Source organism: Quercus suber, unplaced genomic scaffold (genome assembly GCF_002906115.3).
Source record: "Quercus suber isolate HL8 unplaced genomic scaffold, Cork oak 2.0 scaffold_426, whole genome shotgun sequence".
Classification (NCBI taxonomy): domain Eukaryota; kingdom Viridiplantae; phylum Streptophyta; class Magnoliopsida; order Fagales; family Fagaceae; genus Quercus; species Quercus suber.
The window spans coordinates 566,561-589,110 of NW_027069877.1; the positions used below are offsets into that span (position 1 = coordinate 566,561).

Below are 22,550 nucleotides of genomic sequence, written 5' to 3' on the forward strand. Positions count from 1 at the left end.
CTTCGGTGCGCGAAACGCGCCTTCATTAATGTCCTCGTGAATTAACACGAGTCCAACGGTCTACGGCCTCCTTGGAAATTGGTAGCTTCATTATTAGCCCAGCTGATAATTCTCTTTTCGAATTCTGCATGAATTAATTCTCACCAACCCTCATCCCCTATATAAGGTGGGGAGATGGTTTCTCCACAATCCATGAACCTCCAAACACAAACAGAAAAAACACATCCTTTCAGCTCCCCAAGCCCTTTTAACAACCTCGTCGGAATTGTGACTGGAGTTGGCAAATATGAGGCGGCTTTGGGCGGGTGTGAGGACATCCGTGCGAAGAGCCGTTATGGCCGCAGCCCCCACTGGGCTTCCGGCGCGGCAGAATCTAGGCGTAACCCCGATGGCGCCATACAAGGTGGCCCGGAGGGATGTCGTTGAAGTACCTAACAAGCCAGGCGAAAATGCCTAAGGTAATTGAGAGTCACTGGCCTCATAGGGATTCTCATCCCTCCCTCTACGAAAGCGACTATCGGGATCACGACTTCACCCTCTCTCCTCCTAATGTACCACTCCCCTTCTTCACAGTACTTCAAACTCACATTATTGGGTATCCCATAGTCAATAATGAATTTGTTCATCATCTCGTCAGACTCAACCAACTTCTTAAACTTACCCATCCCCCAAGGACGACTAAAAATTCCAGAAGAAGAAAAGAAGGAATAGAACTAAGGAAAATTTGGGGTCACTGGAAGAAGAAGACTTACAGAAATATGACGACGCTCTTCAGGTAGTGTGCAAGTTGAACCAGATTTAAATCATACGCATCAATGGTTGTAAGCGCGAAAATGAGGAAACCAGGTGGTTCAAACAGGTACTTATACTCCCCCTTAGGTTCCCCAAATGTAACCGCTTGCCTATAAAAGATAGAGATCCCCACCGAACAATTACCATCATACCGTTGAAAGTGGGAAACGTGGTGCCGCCAAAATTTAATGTGGGCACACATTAAGTCTTGAAACGCCAAAAACGCGCATCGGACAGTTGAAAAGTCGCCAGCATTAACACGAACCGAAGTGGGGCGACTCGTCTAGAGGGCCCGCAGGTATCAAAACCCTCCTCCCCGTTCGAGGGAACGTGCAGTAGGGTTTTGAGGGGCTATTGTGGGGCCCGTGGGCCTAACAGTCTCAGCCCATCGCGTAGTAGGCCCAAGGCCGGCGTCGAGGAAGACTGACCATCCAAGGCTAAGTTGGGGAAAGCCTCTTTTTTGACCCACGCCGAGGACCTCTTCGTCCTCGGCATACTAAGGATAATTTTTGGGAAGGGACAAGCCCAGAGCAAGCTGTCACATTCACACTTAATGCATTCACCTAACCCCTCTGGCCGTATTAATGGGGATATAACCCCTTAGCAGGGCAACGTTGATCATAGTGAACCACTTGAGTACTGATAAGGCCTCTGATGGGACAGACGGCTAGAAGAGAGGCAAATGGATGATCAACAGATGGAAGAAGGAGATAGGAAGATGAACACTATATAAGAAAAGCAAGTAAAGTAAGAGGAGGGGCGGGGGAGAAGGAGAAGAAAAGGGGCTCCTCGGCCACGGGCCGAGAAACATCCCCCCAGTTGTAAATAAACTCTAAGTATTTTTTAATAAAAGAATAGAGTTCATGCTTGGTGAACGACGGCCAGCGCCTAAACCTTCAATCCACTCTCTACAAATTTATTATTTGGGCTTGTTGGGCTGAAAACCCAATCATACTCAGGGTCAAATCCAAATTGAGTCCCTACAGATAATATGACTAAATTCTCTTAATCTTCTTGCAACCTTAAATAGAATTTTAATAATTATAATTGTTAAATAAATAAAAAACTTATGCTTAAGCAAATGTACCAATTGTTATCAATAGAATTCTGTAAATTTGTTGAAAACATTATCCATAAAGGGGCAAGAATTAGATGGACATTAATGTAATTGCAACATTTAAGAGTGTCTCGATTAAAAAGTAATTTTGATTATTTATAAAAACAATTATATGAGCATCAATATCTAAATTTTACCGATCATAAACACTTATCCTTACATTAAAATAGTTAGTTGCATAGCATATAAATACTTTTCCTTACATTAAAATACTTAGTTGCCTAGCATTTATAGCATTTCTTACTCTATGGATAATGTTTTTGACAATTTTACATGTTTTTCCTCTCTAATTCAAACAGAAAATGTGTATATTCTTTTTGTTCTCGTTGTAAAAAGAATAATAGATTTTTTTCAAAGGGGAATTGATAGTAGATTTTATTGATTAAATATCACGGTGTACAATTAGCAAGAAAGAAGAGAGACATTCATAAAAATAAAAAAAATTAAAAAAAAAAATCATTTTCTCTTTGGCAAAACTAGCAAATAAGAGATAGAATAGTTGAAGCTTTATTACATTTCAAAGGCACACTAACAAAAGAGTCATAATGAGAACTTTCAATAATTAAATTAATGTCTTCAACTATCCACGCAACCTCAAGTGAGCAAACTCTGTCATAATTGAGAAGATCCATAAGTTCACCAAATATACTTTCTGCAATAATGTTAAGGAAATAACTGCTTTAATAATAATAATAATGCCTTCTTCATAACATCTGCAGTAGTCGATAAAATATTAGATACTTTATTATTTTATTTATTTTTGGTAAACATCGAATAACATTAAAAACTAAAGAGAATACATAAGGTTCAAGATAAAGCCTGCTTAAGTACAACTCATTAGAATCGAAATTAAAAAGATCTAAGATGTCCATAGGCAGACGATTAAACAAAAAGGAAATCACTACTTTGCTCCGATCCTATTCTTGCTAAGGCGTCTACACATCTATTTGTTTCCTGAAAGCAGTGCCTAGACATAGCAAAACGAGTCAGAATTTTTTGACTCGACCTGACCCGAAAAATACTTGAGCTGAACTCGATTTTTTTGACCTGAAGCAAAAACAGGTTGACCCGACCCAACCCGAATCGAACTATTTTTTTAAACTTTTTTTTTTGGGTAAAAATAAAAAAAAATATAATTAAAACAATATTGGTTTAATTGTTTGTTATGAGCTTTAAGGAAACAATTGAGACATTTACATAACTGTATGCAAATTAATTGAAAGATGAATAATTGAGCATTCTGTAATGAGTAAAGATTTTTAGATAACAAATAGCAAAGTGCATGCCAAAGATAATCTGGTTACAATATAGTTAAAAACATAGATTTAAAATTGTAGATATGTGTGAGAAACATTCACAAATGTAAAAATAGTGAAGTCAAAGTATTAAATTAACATAAATTATGAATGCTTAGACCTATTTTTTAACAATTTATGTCCAAAATAAACAGTTTTTCAAAATAAATTATGATATTTTCTAGAGTGTGTGTTGCTTAACAATGATATGATATTCATAAAAGAAACCATGTATAAATAAGTAAACAATCAAACTTTAATATATATCTCAAATTTAAATAAAGTGTCAATCACAATTAACAATAGATTATAAAATTAATTTTCAAGATTGTAAATTTCTTATATGTTTTTATTCTTTGTTAAATGAATTATCCAATAAGTCATTTGTAATTTTGTTTTATATTTTGAGATGTTGATATTGTGTAGAAATAAAACTTGTGTATTTGTTTTACTTATCTTTGTGTTATTTTGTTAATTTTCAAGCTTGTAAATTTCTTATATGATTTTATTATTTGTCAAATGAATTATCTAATAAGTCATTTGTAATTTTGTTTTATATTTTTGGATATTGATATTGTGTAGAAATAAAATTTGTGTATTTGTTTTACTTATCTTTGTGTTATTTTGTTTTAGATAGTAATGTTAGGATTTGTATAATTTTAAAATTATTGAATAAGTATTAATAAGTGTAATTCATTCTTGATATAAATGGTAAATTCAAAGTAATGCATTTTACATCAAGTAATTTGTTGCATGACTTTCTAAATGACAAATACATATTGTTTTCTTAAAAAAAAAAAAAAATAATGTGAAAAATACAGGTCAACCGACTCATCCCGACCCGACCTGCAATCCGATTGACCTGAACCTGTTTTTAACCCGCTTAAAATGACCATTTTGACCCACAACCCGCTTGACTCGCAATCTAATTGACCTGACCTGCCCGTTTTGCCATGTCTAGCAGTGCCTAATTTGGACTTGGGGGATGGATACTTTATTTACTTGGTCACATGAAGTTGCCATCACTTCTCCTTTGTGGTTTCGGATTAGCAAATGTGAGCAAATTTGGTTTGAGAGATAGCCACATTGAGTTTGAATATTGATAGGCCACAAACTGAATGACCCCTTGTGATAAAACCAATTAATTAATTAGCCAAGTTTTTAATTAATCAATTTATCATGCAATTGCGTAGAAGCACAAACAAATCATTAAAAACTAAATATTCAGCGGAAATTAAATAACACGGTGATTTGTTTACGAATGGGGAAAAACCTCGCAGCAAAAACCCCACCAGGTGATTTTCAGGTCACCACTCCCGAAACTCCACTATTATCAAATCAAGCGGTTACAAGTAAAAGAATCCTAAGTACCTTACCAACCTACAGTTGAACCCTTACCCCAATACCCAATTGGACTTGATCTATAACGACAGTTCCCACCTTTGATGCACGGCTCCCAAGTACGTGACTAACCAATGCACGGATCCCAGTACGCGACTTCAGAACACCAACTAAGGAAGAAAGGTTGGCTGCAAAGTTCTTCAGTTCATCATTTATGATGAATAGCAGGAAGATGCTTGGTTACAAAACCCTACGGTGCAAATACACAGCAACTTCTTGAAGGAAGATGAACTGGGTCAAGAACTTCGTCTTTTGATCACAATTTGCTTGAACAGAGATTGCTCAATGATTTTTCAACTTGTGTCACACTTGACGGCTCTTAAAACAATCCTTTTATATGTTTAGGGTTAGAAGAAAAGAAGGCCCAAAAACATATTCACGGATCCCAAGAAAATCAGATTGAAAATCTGAAATTTTAAATCTCGATAGATAGCAGGTGTCAAGATAGCTATCGAGAAGGTGTCGAGCTTTAAAAACTTTGCACTTCAGCTTGCTTTTTCTTGGACAGACTTGATGACTTCAACACTTGACTTTGAAATCTTGTTTCTTGAAGTAGTAAAAAACACCTAGAACTACTCAATTACAAGTAGAGTGCGTTTTGTCAAAGGATTAGCCAATTTACATAAATAAGTGACATATGTTCTTAACAAGTGAAAACATATATGTCCTAACAATCTCCCCCTTTGGCAATCCGTGACAAAACCACAACAAATAAATGAGCATATGAGAGAAGTCATAAATCACTCAACTCATATTCACTTGTTGAATACAATAAAATCTATCCTAACACAAACTCTTGAAAAACTTTGCAAGAAGAGAGCTTATGATAAGTAGACTTTGACAACCTGTATTTCTGAAACACTTTAAACAAAACTCATCAAGGCATCTTGTGTGAAACAGAAATAAATAGATTGCATACAAGTATAAAGAACATGTGTATAAAGATAGAAAAGAAACAACACATGAAGAGAGAGGTGAAAGAAACATACATCAACATATATAAGAGATAAGATAAGTACAATGTATGTAAAAATGGTCAAAGGACCTCATATACAAGACCAATGTATCTAAGAGATAAGAAAAAAATACATATAGCCTCACTACATCCCTCAAAAATATGACAACACTCCCCCTATCAAAAATGTCCTATACTAACTCTCCCCCTAAGATGACTACTCTCATAGCCCAAAACTACTCCCCCTTTTTGTCACGAGTGACAAAGGGTAGAGTGTCATGTAGACATCTCATCGGCAGAGCTAGCATCCCCATCATCATCATCATCATCATCCTCATCATCCTCAGAATCTGACGCTGCTGGAGTAGATGGTGAAGGAGTAGCCTCTGGAGCAAATCCACCCATGATCGCCTGCCGTCGTGCAATACGACCCACACGAACATTCACCTGATACAACTCAGCAGAGAGTGTATCAAGACGAGTGTCCATGCGCTGCAGCTGCGCCATAATATCACCAAGGGATACATCGCTCGAAGAGGAAGAAGGAGCAGATGTAGATGGAGCAGATCTGGATGGCGCCGAACGGGAGGGAGGAGTGGCACCTGGCTGTCTCGACCTGAACTGCGCCTCACTACGTTTTACGGTAGCGGCATCTATGGCAGATATGTGTGTGAAGTGGTCGGACACAGGAAAGGGAACAGAAAAATGGCGTAGAATCCGCGTGATAGCAGAAGGAAAGATGAGCTTATCACGGGACGCCGAATCAAGATAGACCTCTATGATAGATCGGATGAAGTGAGAAGGGAAGTCTATGGTAAGATGCTCAAGCAAAGAAAGCAAAAATCGAGCACGAGGCTCTGTGATAGAGTTATAGTGAGAAAGAGGATGGAGAACAAAAGTCATCACCATGTTAATGAATCTAGGACCTTTAGCAAAAGGCCTACATGATGTGAACTGATGCTCACCCCAATCAGCAGGGCGCTCACAAAAAGCAGAGATGAGCTCATCTTTGGACACAGTCCTCAGACGCTCACAAGAGGGGTAATCTGGAAACTCTATCCTAGGTACTCTAAGCACATCCGCAACAAGTTGCGGTGTGACAGGAATGCGCATACCTCGAACGCGAGTAACAAAATGAGGTACTGAAAGATCAATCCCGTGCATGTTGGAGTAGAACTCCTGTATCAGCACGAGAGGGCAAGTGACCGGGATGTCACACAGTGACCCCCATCCCCTACTGTTAATGACAGAGGGAAGGTCAGTATCGGCGAAGTCCGCCAGAATAACGTGGCGTTCCGAATGAACACCTCGTTTAGAAAAGTTCTCCGAAAATGCCTTATGAGCATCTCCATCACGGAACCGAATGTTAAAGGGAGTAGTATCTGAAGAAGTAGAAGCTCCAGAACGCAGAGGGTTCCGAGCAGGAGTAGATTTACGTTTGGGTGCCATAGACACGACTAACGTAAAAGAATGAGAAAAAGATAGAGAGGGAGACAATCAGAAAAGTCCCAACACAGTTCAAATATATCAAATATGTTGAACAACAAGTACGTATGCATGGGAATGCATGAGCATGTGACATGCAAAAAAAAAAAACATCATGGGCTCAGCCCAATCCAATCCTAGCAGCACACAATCATAAAGCACACATCTAAATGCATGTAAATATCATTATAATGCAAATGAAATGCAATGTATGACATTTTGAAATCATCTAAGTGCAAACCCAACCCAAAATTTGAAGAAAAACTCAACAATTTTGAAAAACCCCAAATTTTTATGAAAAATCCCAAAAATTAGGTTTTCAAACATGAAATGCATGAAAAAGGAAGGGAAAAGTGATCTTACCAAGAGATTGAAGCAAGGAATGAGCAAGATCCAAGTGGGGTTGAAGATTGAGTGAGAAAATCAAGTCTGGAAGATGAAAAGCCACAGACAGATCGAGTGAGATCGAGAGAAATGAGTGAAAAATCGCGATCTGCACTTAAATAGGCACCTCAGTAATTCTCGACAGCTGAGGTGTCGAGAGGTATCGAGGAAGCTGTCGAGGAAGGTATCGAGGAAAATGCCTTCGACAGATGCAGGTATCGAGAGGTATCGAGGATCAAGGCCAAATGCAGAATCAAGAAGCTCGATCGATCGACAAGGTATCGAGAAGCTGTCGAGAGGACAGAAGAAATCTCGATCGATCCACAAGGTATCGAGACAGGTGTCGAGAAAGAAGACTCAAACAGCATAAGTGAATCTCGATCGATCCATCAGGTGTCGAGAATCTATCGAGGGGACAGAGACTTTCTCGATCGATCCATCAGGTGTCGAAGAGGTGTCGAGATTGCGATAAGAAACAACTTGAGAAGCTCGACAGATGACAGGTATCGAGGAGGTGTCGAGGGAGGTGTCGAGCCAACAGTAAAAACCAGTTTTTCGAGGAAGGAAAAACACAGACATGAATGCAATCCAACACACATCTCAACCAAAGATCCACTCAACATATAAACCTCTCAAAAACATCTCTCAACAAGAAAATAAGCACAAGGATCATGCAAAACACACACACACACTAAACAAGTCTAACCAATTTTATATTTCAAAAACAAGTTATGACAGTTTAGTGAGCATACATTAGCACATGTAAAACCTTTGTGATGGCCAAATCACATTGTACCTGCACATGTATCAAAAGTAGCAAAGAATATTGCGTGTTGTGTGTGAAAAACATCGCAAGATTGCATATGTGTATAAATGTTATGACGATCTGAGATATGAGAAAATAACTTTTAACTCACACACAATCATAACTGTTTGATGGGGACTATCACCTTCGAGGTACATCCTATAACTCCCACATCTCCTAGAATACACGCTTGCAACCATATATAAAGCATTTTTAATCTTTTTGCTTTTTATTTTCTTTGCATGTTTTCTTTTATTTTAGCATATCATACATGGGTATATAAAAGAGAGAAAAGAAATACCCAAGATGTTAAGCATTTGACATCGCACTTTTGCTATGCCGAAGCATACGAATGTCTTTGACACTGCACTTTTGCTATGCCGAAGCATACAGGTGTCATATTATGATTGGCGGGCACCAGTGGTGAGATGGTTATTTATGCCTTTCTCTTAGGATTTTCTAGTCCTACCCGTCAAAAAGAGTGATATGAGTGTTAAGTTTTAAGAGATAACCTAATCTTACTCATCACAAACAAGAGCCACAAAGCTCACTTGCTTAGTTGTGCATAGAGATGCTCATCTAAGCTACAAGAGATACAAAGTTTAGAAAACTTTGTTTCATTGGCCATCCAAGGTACACAAGTACCAAAGTACACAAAACACACACTGTTTTTGTATTTTTCTGATTTTTCAATTTTTTTATTTTTTATTTTAAATCAAAAACAAAATAAACAAAACTGAAAGTAAACACACAAAACATGTTAAACAAAATAATGCAAAAACTAGACTGACTCAGCAGAAAAACAAAACACACAAGCAATGCAAAACACAGAAAAACAAAAAGGAAAAAGAAAGTGATGAAATCACTTAAAGTCCTTTTTCTTCCACACCTTGGAAGAGCCTTTCCTTTGATTGAATCCTTGAACCGGCGGTGAGGGGGAAGAATTTAACCCGTTCAAGTTCGAAAGGAACATGAGGGCTTTCAGAAGATCTCCAAGAGGAGCAAGAGAGGATTGAAGCTGATTATGGTTTCCAGATGCTATCACGCCATTGCTCTGTTGAGTGGCTAACCACTTATAGCAATTTGGTCTAGTATGACCGGCAGCTCCACAATGATGACAGAGATGCTGCTTCTTTTGTTTAGGCTTTTGAGAGTTAGCCTTCTTAGCCCTAGGGTTTTTATCATCTTTCTTATCTTGCTTAGGGGGTGCTCCTAAGATAGATTTACCCTTGTCTAAGTTCTCACTAGCTAATTCAGTTTTGACATCAGTATTCTCAATTTCAGTATTATTAGCAGGAGGAACAAAAACAGTATTGCTAGTAGAAGCAGTATTTGAGAAAGAAATACCATACCCCAAACCAGTTCGATCCGAAGCAGATTTCTGATTGCTAAGCATCTCATCAAGCTTTGCACTTGAAGTCCTCTCTAGTTGAGCTCTGACTTGAAACAGCTCTGCTTCAAGCTTCTTGGTCTTCTCAGCCAAAAAGGTGTTTTCAAATCTCAGTGCTCCAATAGTTTGATTCGCCTCATCAAACTTTGTGGACAACTCTTCACGATCAAGTTCCACATCACTGAGCTTCTTAGTGGCCAGCCTGTATAATTTCTCATGCTTTTCAGAGAGCTTATAAAGCTTCTCATAGGCTGAATGGATATCATCTTGATCATCCATCTTCTCAAATTTTGATTCCACCAGTTCTTCTTCTTCATCCACTTCTTCAACAATCCCTTCAGTAGGATTGACTGTGGCGGTGAAGGCATTTAAGATTCCGTCATCCTCATTGTCGGAATCATCTTCAGGCTTAGTGTCACTTAGAGTTGCAGCAAGTGCCTTGCTTTTCCCAATGCTCTTGAGATATGTAGGACACTCATTTTTCATGTGTCCGAACCCATGACATCCAAAGCATTTTGGTCCTGCAGGAACAGTGTACTGACTTCCATCCTTAGCATCCTTCTTCCCTTTGTCTTGGCTTTTAGACTGTGAAGAACTGAACTGCCTACGGTCCTTGTCGAAGCTCCTTCCATTGGCATTCTTCATAAACTTCTTGAACTGCCGAGTGATGTAGGACTTCATCTTAGAATCTTCATCATCGGAAGACTCATCTGTATCACTGTTCTTTGCCTTCAAGGCCATGCTTTTACCTTTACTTGACTTGCCAATCCTAGATAATCCTATCTCATAGGTTTGCAAGTTTCCTACCAGCTCAGTCAAAGGAATCTTGTCAATGTCCTTTGATTCTTCTATCACCGTAATCTTGGCATGGAATCTCTCAGGTAGAGATCTGAGCACCTTCCTTACAATCTTGGGTTCTGGGATGGTTTTCCCAAGATTGAAGGCTGAGTTCACTATGTCCTTGAGCTTGGCATAGAACTCATCAAATGACTCATCCTCCTCCATCTTAATTTCTTCAAAGCTTGTAGTGAGCCTCTGAAGCTTTGAGTCTTTGACAGCCTTTGTGCCTTCATAGGTAGTCTGGAGGATAGTCCAAGCCTCCTTAGCAGTTTCAGTTGAGGATATCTTTTTGAACTCCTCATTTGTGACTGCGCTAAATAGGGCATTTAACGCTCTGCTGTTGAAGTTAGCCGCCTTGATCTTAGTATCATCCCAATCGGCCGGATCTTCTGTTGGCTTAGTCCAGCCAATCTCTACAGCTTGCCACACCTTTTCATCTAAAGACTGCAAGAAAGCTCTCATGCGTACTTTCCAGTATGCATAGTTAGTGCCATCAAATAAAGGAGGTATAATTAAAGATTGTCCTCTATCCATGACAAACAGGGGTCAATGGATCAACACAGCAAAGATTAAACCCTAATCAGAGTGTGCCTGCTCTGATACCACTTGATAGGTCACAATCTGAATGACCCCTTGTGATTAACCCTAATTAATTAATTTAGCCAAGTAATTAATTAATCAATTAATCATGCAATTTTATGGAAGCACAAACAAATCACCAACAACTAAATATGCAGCGGAAAATAAATAACACGGTGATTTGTTTACAAATGGGGAAAACCCTAATGGCAAAAACCCCACCGGGTGATTTTCAGGTCACCATTCCCGAAACTCCACTATTATCAAATCAAGCGGTTACAAGTAAAGGAATCCCAAGTACCTTACCAACCTACAGTTGAACCCTTACCCCAATACCCAATTGGACTTGATCTGTAACGACAGTTCCCACCTTTGATGCATGGCTCCCAAGTACGTGACTAACTAATGCGCGGATCCCAGTACGCGACTTCAGAACACCAACTAAGGAAGAAAGGTTGGCTGCAAAGTTCTTCAGTTCATCCTTTATGATGAATAACAGGAAGATATTTGGTTACAAAACCCTACGGTGCAAATACACAGCAACTTCTTGAAGGAAGATGAACTAGGTCAAGAACTTCGTCTTTTGATCACAATTTGCTTGAACAGAGATTGCTCAATGATTTTTCAACTTGTGTCACACTTGACGGCTCTTAAAACAATCCTTTTATATGTTTAGGGTTAGAAGAAAAGAAGGCCCAAAAACATATTCACGGATCCCAAGAAAATCAGATTGGAAATCTGAAATTTTAAATCTCGACAGATAGCAGGTGTCAAGGTAGCTATCGATAAGGTGTCGAGCTTTAAAAACTTTACATTTCAGCTTGCTTTTTCTTTGACAGACTTGATGACTTCAACACTTGACCTTGAAACCTTATTTCTTGAAGTATTAAAAACACCTAGAACTACCCAATTACAAGTAGAGTGCGTTTTGTTAAAGGATTAGTCAATTTACATAAATAAGTGATATATGTTCTTAACAAGTGAAAACATATATGTCCTAACAAATATAGAATCCGATGGAGGTGGAGACCATTTGTTAACTATATACCACATGATGCAGTTGATGCGCAAGTTATTATGATGAACTATAAGAATGAGATCTTATTAAATCGCATGATCTCACCCTTTCTCTCGATTTTTGTTTACAAAAATTACTTATTTTGTTAAGATAAGTTGTTATCGGTGTAATATGACCATCGCTTTTAATTATGACTATTTATCATCAAACTAAGATACTGATCAGTTTTTGGTATAGGTAGGAGATAAACTTCAAATTTCTTATTTAATCATTAAAGATTTTACCAATTGAACTAATGACTCTAATATTTCATTTTTAAAAAAAAGTTTTGTTATTCAATTGACATCTTTTAATATTTTCAATAAAGGCATCTAGGATTCAAATCCCTTAAATGCTATTGAAATTATCTAACTGTTAATTTCCTTTTTCCTAATCTAAGAGATGTCCCCTCCTCAATACTAGAAAATAAGAAAAAAAAAATGGTCAATGGTAAAAAAAAAAAAAAAAAACCAAAATGGTGTGTTGACCGCTGGGGTTTTCCGTTTCCCTCCCTTTTCAAAAAGGTTCAATTCTGAAACCAAAATCCCTACACCTGCCCACCACCACCACCGAACCAAATTTCAAACACACATTTCGAATTCCCTCTTCTTCACTACCTCCAACACACAAATACAAATACCCCTCAATTTTCAAAACCCAAAAAATTTGGAGCCAAAACCCAAAACCCATTTCTCAAATCCCCCCAAAACCCATCTCCCATTTTCACATTCCTTAAACAAACAAAAACTAACACCGATTTGTCTGAAAATCTGAATCTTCTATTTCCATGGAAACCTCAAAACCCAACTCTGCTCCTTCGGATTCCACCATTCCCGAAGAAATCTTTGATGTGTCTTCACTATTGAAAGAAACTCTTGGTGGGTCTTCACCGTCTTTGCCTTCTGAAACCCTAGATGACCATTCTTTGGTCCCTATAACCTCAATTCAAAATGGGACTCCTCAAGCTGACCAATCTATGGCTGTTCCGCCATCAAATTCAACTGGGTCTTCCTCAATTTTGCCTCCCATCAATGAAACCCTAAATGGGTCTTATTCTTCTTCTTTGGTTATTGAAACAGAAACCCTAGATGATTGTCCCAGCTTCCCTCTCTGTTGTGAGGGAGAAGAAGATGTCCTTGAGGAAGAAGAAGAACTATTGCCCTCTTCCCCAAATCGCTTATTGGGTAACAATTTATGGGACTATTCGTCTTCGCGTTGGTCTTCTTCACATAGTTCTTCGTCATGGTCATCATCTCGTGGGACTTCATCTTCATCTTCGTCCTGGTCTACTTGGCCCTCTTTAGAAGAAACAAGGTCTTCTTTGCCCATTTCAAACTCTACTACCCTTGAATTCAAGCCATCCCCTGTGGTATGCTTTTCTATGTCTGTGAAGATTTGTGTATTTGTTCGTTTGTTTTTAGGAATAATTGTCTATGTCGTAGTCAGGCCGCAAAGTTTTAACTTTTGCAGGGTCTGGGAGAGGTGATTGGTATGGAGTCTTGTCCTATATATATATATATATATTTGGAGAGATTGATTCTTAGAATTGAACTTAGGACCTGTTCCGTTTGATGAAAGGCACTTGCCATTGCGCCTATACCTGATTGTTAAATGTTTGTCTATGGATGTTTGTTTAAATATTTTTTGGGGTTTTTGAAAATTTTGGTCTTGGTGTTGGTTTTGTAGGGTGCAGGGCTTGCAAATCTAGGCAACACATGCTTTATCAATGCCATCCTGCAATGCATTACACACACAGTGCCACTTGTCCAGGCTCTTCGGTGTTGCAATCATGCTGTGCCCTGTGACCGTAAGATTGAGGCTTCTATTTAACTTTTATTGTGTTAGGGTTTGTGATTTACTCCTAGAGTTAGCAACTTTTGTTTTAAATTGCAGTATTTGGAATTTTCAGGTGGTAGAGAAGGGTTCTGTGTTCTTTGTGCTCTCTGTGACCATGTTGAACGTTCACTAGCTGCTGCAGGAGGGGTTCTTTCACCGTTGGAACTTGTTGACAATTTGAACCGTATCCTTTTTAACCTCTGTTTAATGTTATTCTGAATGTGTATGCTTTATTTATGTGGGGCTGGGTTTATCATATAAGATTGTGTGGCATAGATTTGTAATAGGCTTTGTAATGTAATAACTATTCTTATGATTTAGCTATTATGTAGTTTGATTATGTTTTTATTATAAAGAATAGCCATATCTTATGAATATTCTTTAAAATAAGGAATAGCCATTCTTCTCAAAAAGGATTGTAATAGCCGTTTTTTAGTAGGTGTAATAATTTTTAAAATAAATATATTTCTACTTCTACATATAAAAATTTTCCATACGAATATAACAATTATAAAAATAAAAATTATAAAAAAATAACTTCTCTCAAATTTAAAAAATATTTTTTTATGAAATACAATTATATAAGTAATATATTTTCTAAATATCGATCTTAAGCTTTAGTTTAGTGTTACAACTTACAACCAAACGTTCAAATATGTTTAGTTATTCTATTACAATATATTTTATTTTTAGTAATAAAGATTATCATTCTTGTTGTAATCTCTATTTAGTGTATTAAATGTGCCCTTAGTGTTTACCAAGTACTATGTCCATGACTTATGTTGTAAGATATTTGATATTTTAGAAGGATGTTTCTTTTTAAAGAAGCTTTGTAATTCTTGACTTGTGAACAAACAGATTTTTCATCTTATTTCCGGAGATACCAGCAGGAAGATGCCCATGAATTTCTGCAATGCTTCTTAGACAAGCTTGAGAGTTGTTGTTTGGATTTGAAGGCAAAGGATAAGGGTTTGTTGTCCCAAGATAATAACCTAGTGGAAAGCATTTTTGGAGGCCGTCTTGTGAGCAATGTATGAGTGGAGAAGTGACTTCCTCTTAGTTGCTGTTGCCCTAATTAAATATTAATGTGACTTTAGTTGTCCTCTTTTGTTTGTTTGTTTGGGTTTGGTTCAGAATATAATGTTATTGTTTGAATTTCAGCTTTGCTGTTGCAATTGCGGCCACTCTTCTGATACATATGAACCTTTGATAGACCTGAGTTTGGAGATTGAAGATGTGGACACCCTTCCAAGTGCTTTGGAGTCATTTACCAAAGTGGAAAAAATTGAAGATTTGGAGACAAAGTTTACATGTGAGAACTGCAAGGAAGAAGTGTTGGTGGAGAAGCAGTTCATGCTGGACCAGGCTCCTTCAGTTGCTGCATTCCATTTGAAAAGATTCAAGACTGAAGGGTCCTTCATTCAGAAAGTTGACAAGCATGTGGAATTCCCTTTGCAGTTGGACTTGCAGTCCTACACCTCCGGCAGTCAGGACAATAAGGTGGGTTGTAAGTTTCTGTTTATTTATAATAAAAATGTTTTGTGTTGAAGGCTGCAAGATCTTTTGCATGGTACTTGCAGCCCTGTACCCCTTGCAATTAAATGATATCTGAATTTAAGAGTTGAGCTACAAATTTATCATCATATTAAAACTAAAAAAATAAAAGAAAGAAAAGGGAAAAATTCATCATCTGATTTGGAGATCAATGCCATTTATGCATTCATGGATTAAGAGATAGATGCATTGTTTGGAATAGTTTTCTAAGCATGTGATGATTTGGATGAAAAGCTTTTGGTCAATGCACTGGTCATACTTTGTGCAATAGCCGAATCTGAGTATAAATGATTGGTACACTGTTTTGCTTTGGCTCTGCATTAACTGAGCAAAATGCTGAAGTGCTTATTTTCTCCCTTCCTCTCCTCTCTATGATAGGTGGAATTGAAGTATGACCTGTATGCAGTTGTGGTACATATTGGGTTTTCATCTACTTCTGGACATTACTTCAGCTTCATTCGATCCTCTCCAGAGACATGGTACAGGTTGGATGATTCAAAGGTAATATTTTGTAATCTAACCTCTAGTTAGCCATTGTGCATGAACAGGCTAGCTCAAGGCGTTGTGGGGCCTATTTTTATATTTTGAATATGAATAAAAGATTTATTTAACTTTTGGTATTTTTTTTTTCTTTTAAAAAATATATTTTAAACCAATTGATTGTATTAGTCAATGACTGTACAACATAAATAAACACTATCTATTGAGTGAAGCAACCAAATACTAAAAAATTATGATCGAAAATTTTAATAAAATTATATATTTAATATCTCTAAATGAAATTTGAGTATATATTTATTTACTAGTGGGAGATTAATGAGTTCTTTCGGCGTTTGTGTGTGGGAGATTAATGAGTTTTACGCTCTAAAATTGAGAAAAATGAATGGTTGTTATCACATTTAATGTAAATATATATATATATATATGTGTATGTCTGTATGTATATATATATATATATTTTTTTTTTTGGATTTTTATTTGATAACAAAGTTACTTTTTAATTATTAGTAAACATGTGAGACTTCCTATTGGTACAATGATATCTCTATTGGTAAAAATTTGGGGGCATTTTTTCATTGGGGCCTTAGGCGACTGCCTAGTTGCCTCATGCCTTGAGCTGGCACTGAGCATGAATATGTTGCATGTAATTATGAAGTTAGCCTATTTGGTGCTTGAAGCCAAAATGGTGGATTGATTTTGCCTTGCGGACCTTGATATTTTGGATCATGAATTTTGTTTTGTGAACTCTTGATGGAGTATATTCTTCAAAACTTATTGAAGTGGAAAGTTACTGATTTTCACATGGACCTGCTTTTGACACCATTTTATCGTTTACTAGTATTAACTTGTCATCTCAACGATTGTAATTGTAATTGTAATTGTTTATTTTATTTTATTTTGAAATAAGTTCTGTATGTACACTTAATAAAATATTTTTACGTTTTGAGCTTTTTTCAAGTGGAGACAGTTTTCAGATATGTGGTTTTGAACTTTCCCCAAAAGCTTTTGGTGGTTATTTCTTTTCGGGTTCTTTTAAGTTATAAAATTTATTGAACTACCTCATTAAATTTTTTATGATGATATCTTTATGATTATATCATTTCATCTTATTTTACCTCCTATACTGTCTGGATGCATAAAAGATTTGCAAATGTTTACTGTGGGTCAGTAAAGATGTTAATTTGATTGTAATAACTTGGATTTTCTGGTTGGTTGAAGCACTTCAAGTTTTTTTTTTGATGAGTAGTTGAAGCACTTAAGTTTTTGCCTTAAAATATGGTTGTAGCTCATAAATTTGAAAATAAAAATTAAATTTTGACTGTTCTTTTCTAGGTCACTAGTGTCCGAGAAGAATTTGTGCTAGCTCAGGAGGCCTACATTCTGTTCTATGCAAAGCAGGGTACACCCTGGTTTTCAAGTTTAACGGAAGCAACAAATCCATGCTTGGATCCAAACATATTGAATACATCGCCGAAGTCAGTTCTTGATAATGTGGATAGTGTCTGTACTATATATCCTAGTGTGGCTAGTATTGATAATTGTGATGCCAATGAATCCCGAGATAAAGTTGAGGGAGTTTCTTCTTATTTCTCATGTGGAACAAGACATCAAAGGGTTGAGGTCAATGAAACTAGAGATGCTATGGTTGGTAGTTCTGGACCATTATTATGCAGATCAAAGCAAGATGAACTTGGGTCCAATGACTCTAAAGATAATACTCCCATTAATAACAAGTCAATGCTACTTGAGGCAAATAATCCCCCTGATGGGACTTCATACAATGATGGGAAAATGTGTACTACATCCTCACTTGGGAGAAGTAACAGCCATAAGGGAATTGATGAAAATAAAGACGATGGTTTCCATCCTCTAACGCCACCTGGATCTCCAAGTCCAGATAAGGTTTCTTTAGAGTCTTCAGGTAAACAGTTTCACTCCAGTAAAAACTATTTATATATGCCAGTTCTACTTAATTGTTCTCTAGAACTAATCCAATGAGGTGGGTGTATTTTTTCAGAGGTGAGGTATCAAATTCCCCGTGATCATCTTAAATCAGAGAAGCCAGTTAGTTGTAAAAAACGGTTAAGCAAGGATTTAGAAGATTCAAAGAGAAAGGAAGCTGTCAGATACCTTTCAAGGAGTGTGCCTTACTCACGGGGCTCAAAACTTATTGCTGCCGTGCTTGGAAACCAAAGTGAAGGTTCTCTGAACAAGAGGAAAAGAATGGTATCATCCCCATGCAAGAACAGCCCTCCTAGTAATCGTCGTAAAGCCAACCATAATTCTGTCATGCAGCCCATGACTGCTGCAATTTTCCGGTGAACAGTGAGATTTTGCTTAACAAATATGGCTTTTGCCCAGTGCAAGTATAATAGAGAATCAATGCTAACTTTGTCCTGTTTAAATAAATTGGATATCGACCTTTGTAATTGTTCATGTTATTCTGTTTGCCTTTTATGGTGGGAGGCCTATGTGGGTTAAGGTTAAGTCAGCTTGGATTTGGGTTGTTGTACTTAATAGTATGAAATGAAATGTAAAGTTTCTTATGAGGTTTCAATTGATTACTTCAATGCTTTTAGAATCCTTTAAAAGGGCTTATAAAAAGTGGTGAATAATTTGAAACCAGTGCTTCAATCCAAAGAATCAGGGATTTAATAGGTTTAACTTTAATCTACGACTAGAGATCTAAAGATAGAGCTTCTCGCTTCTCGCTTCAATAGTGGTTCGCAGAGAATGACTTGAAAATCAAACGATCGTCTCTGTACGCTAATTGCACTCCCTCTGTTTCTGCCACTTCATCTTTGGTAGTCTGGTGACCATTCTCGTCCCACAATTTTTTTTTTTTACATTTTTTACTGAAGGTTCTCTAACCCACACAATTGCATTTAATTTAATTGTTTTATTTATTTATTTAGATGATTTTGGATTTGTTTAGATACCGTTTATTGTTGAAAACTAAAAACACTGTAGTGAAATAATTTTTAAATGTATGAATAGTGCCGTGGAATCTAGTTTTAAAGTTAGATTTGTTGAAATCTGTACTTGCGGGTCTTGTGAATAGTGCACGGGACCCACAGAAAAATGCCAAATGCAGGGAGAGAAATAATTTTAGTGCAATCCAAACTCAACCTCTATTTATACTTTTTTGTGATACATTTTATCGGTAGCATTTTCAATGTCAATTTTATATCAATTTTTAAACATAAAGTAAAAAAAATTGACTAGAGAAATTATTTATTATATTGATATGGTTCCACTGAGTTTATAAATTTATGTAATAAAATTTGTGTAATATTCTTCAATTGATATATACTAGTATTCTATAGCGACTAAAAAAAGGGGGGGGGGGGGGGGTTAGGGTTTTTTAATAATATTATATGTATACGAGTCGGGTTCAAGGGCGGGTATGACTAATACCCACACTTGCCCCTATTGTTTCATGGGTCGGGTAAAACCCACCCCATTAGGGTCAGGTCAGGTACCCGCAGGTTAGGCAATTTTTGTCATTCCTATGTTCAAGGGAAGAAAAGGCAGGGTCTTTGAGTAAGTAGAATTGTGTAGCTATAAAGAGAAGCTCCCTCTGGTCTTCATCGTTGATTATTAAGACCTTTTGGGAGGTCTTTAGGTTACTTGTTTGACAAGGAATTTATCATATTTAACTATTTAGTATATAAAAAATAGAACTAAGCACACATTTGCTTGTGGTGATTATTGGGGGATAGAAAGGAAAACTAATGAGAGAAAATGTGAAGGAAAACTTGATTTTTCAGCGTTTGGTTCGAAGGAGGAAAGGGGTGAAAATCAGAGGTCATATGTTTTCTTCAAGCCCACCAAAAATCAATCTCCCCTAGGAAGAAAACGAGAAGAAAGGAGGTGTAAATGGAAAATGACTCATCTAACCATTTTCCATAATTAATTATGTGTATTTTTTTTTTTATCAAATTGTAGATTTTTTTATTTTTCTTTCTCTTTTTGCTTGATGTTTTATTAGTTGTGGTTAGTTTTTAAGATTTATAATAACTAAAAATTTCTTCTCATAAACAATTAAAAAATTAGTTCTTATGTAACTAGAACATAATAATAATTTCTTTTTTTTTTTAACATTTCCTTCCTCTCATTTTTCTTCTCAGCCAAATAAAGAAATTTTTTATCCTTCTACTTTATCACCCTCTCAATCAAACACATATGGTGGAAAACTAAATATTTTTATCCTCTCACTTTCCCATCCTCCCATAATTTCCGCCATCTCACTTTTCATCCTCCAAACCAACAAAGCTTAAAAGAAATTATTCAAATTTTGAAATTTCTTTTTGAAAGTATTGAAATATGCATTTGTTCTTTGTTTGGTTTGGTTTGGTTGTTTGATAATTAAATATTATCTTTGTGCTATTCCAGACATGGGCAAAGCCAAGCAACCAACACCCCCCCCACCCCACACACAAAAAAAAAAAAATGTTTCTTGATTTTTTAGATAGGTAAGAAGTAATATCTCTTGTATTTAAACTGTTAGGACATATGTGTTTTCACTTGTTAAGAATATATGTCATTTGTTTATGTAAATTGGCTAATCCTTTGACAAAACGCACTCTACTTGTAATTGGGTAGTTCTAGGTGTTTTTAATACTTCAAGAAACAAGGTTTCAAGATCAAGTGTTGAAGTCATCAAGTCTATCCAAGAAAAACAAGCTAAAGTGCAAATTCATTAAAGCTCGATAGCTCCTCGACACCTTGCTATCTGTCGAGATTTATAAAATCAGATTTTCTGATCTGATTTCTTGGGATCCGTGAATGTGTCTTTGGGCCTTCTTTTCTCCTAACCCTAGACATATAAAAGATTATTTTAAGAGCCGTCAAATTGTACACAAGTTGCACAAACATTGAGCAAACTCTATTCAAGCAATTTGTGATCAAAGACGAAGTTCTTGACCTAGTTCATCTCTTCTGAAGAAGTTGCTTTGTATTTGCACCAAAGGGTTTTGTGACCAAACATCTTCTTGATCTTCATCGTGTAGGATGAACTGAAAAACTTTGCAGCAAACCTCTGCTTCAAAGTTGGTGTTGAAGTCGCGTACTGGGATCCGCGCATTGGTTAGTCACGTACTTGGGAGCCGTGCATCAAAGGTGGGAACTGTCACTACAGAACAAGTCCAATTGGGTATTGGGGTAAGGGTTCAACTGTAGGTTGATAAGGTACTTGGAATTCTTTTACTTGTAACCACTTGTTATGATAATAATGGAGTTTCGGGAGTGGTGACCTGAAAATCACCCGGTGAAGTTTTTGCCGTCAGGTTTTTCCCCATTTGTAAACAAATCACCGTGTCATTTAATTTTCGCTGCATATTTAGCTATTTGGTGATTTGTTTGTGCTAACACGCATTTGCATGATAAATTGATTAATTAATAACTTGGCTAATTAATTAATTAATTTCTATCACAAGGGGTCAATTCAGTTTGTGACCTATCATAAACTAATGGTGCATGTGGTCTTTCACAAAAATTAAAACTCAAATTTCTCATGTTGAAACACTTTTTAAGTTTAAATCAAATTGATATGAACTCAAAGTAATTGACTCTTTCACATTTTCAAACTCTAGGCTTTTGCTACATATCCAAATTTATACAATTTGAAGAATAATGAAAAATAAAATAAAGTGAGAGTTTTTGCTTTATTTTGGCTTAAAGGGTTTGAAACTTTAGAATTTCAATAAAGAATTTATCAAGATAACCATTAAAATTCTTTTAATTATTCTATATTTAAAATTCAAATTTATTATTGATAAAATAAAATTTATTTATTTATATAGGTCAAATGGGTTCGTGTCAAAACTAGGGGAGTTTGTTGGCCAGTGCAGCCAAGTTTGGAAGATGTTTTAGGTCGTACTGGAGACACCGGTTTCTTAAAAATGTAAGTCGCTGTTACACTTTTGGATTAGTTTTTTGGCATATCAATGCTAGTTTTCTTCAATTCAGTAGTCAGTTGCCATCAAGAGCACTGGAGAGAGAGAGAGAGAGAGAGAGATTTGGAACATTTTGTTCCAAAGATTCAAAACAATGCAAACCCATAACAAATCAACCACACTCAAACCCATAAAATCCCCAAGGATTCAAACCCACAAATCAAAACCTAATATTTAAAACTCTAAATATCAAAACCCACAAAACAACATTGCCAACCACAATCTCATTTGTAGTTGGTAGCCCCCTCTGGCAGTTTGAACAACTTAGCTCCGACTAGGTGACTCAATCCAAATTGGTGCTTGAACAAACCTAACCAAAATGGGTTAAGCCTATGTTGACACGAATAATGAAATAGGTTATTTCAAGTATGGTCAAAACAGAATTGACCGACTCACCCACTCATTAATCACATCAAGATGGGTAGACCCCCTTTAACACTAAAAACAACCCACATTAAATCAAGTTGTCTATGTCGCGTTTGCCAATCGTATTAAATATTGTCACATCTATCAAAACTAAACTAATAAAGCATTTTCTAGTAATATTTACAAACAAATGCTAAAATGGTGATAGGTTAAACACAAACCTCCCCCCACCATCT

At 36.6% G+C, this 22,550-nt stretch overlaps 2 protein-coding genes across 2 annotated transcripts in view; one reads left to right on the plus strand and one right to left on the minus strand.

Annotated features, from left to right (window-relative positions):
• LOC112021736 (protein unc-13 homolog) overlaps positions 1 to 22,550 on the minus strand; it is a 65,702-nt gene that overhangs the window by 24,158 nt on the left and 18,994 nt on the right. The gene's annotated exons all lie outside the window — the stretch shown is intronic.
• LOC112012452 (ubiquitin carboxyl-terminal hydrolase 20) lies at positions 12,585 to 18,548 on the plus strand. Its single transcript, XM_024044837.2, has 8 exons — positions 12,585 to 13,469; positions 13,787 to 13,907; positions 14,010 to 14,120; positions 14,795 to 14,967; positions 15,098 to 15,436; positions 15,869 to 15,991; positions 17,324 to 17,912; positions 18,009 to 18,548. Exons 1-8 carry the CDS (start codon positions 12,888 to 12,890, stop codon positions 18,311 to 18,313), a joined length of 2,343 nt encoding a protein of 780 aa, XP_023900605.2. The 5' UTR covers positions 12,585 to 12,887; the 3' UTR covers positions 18,314 to 18,548.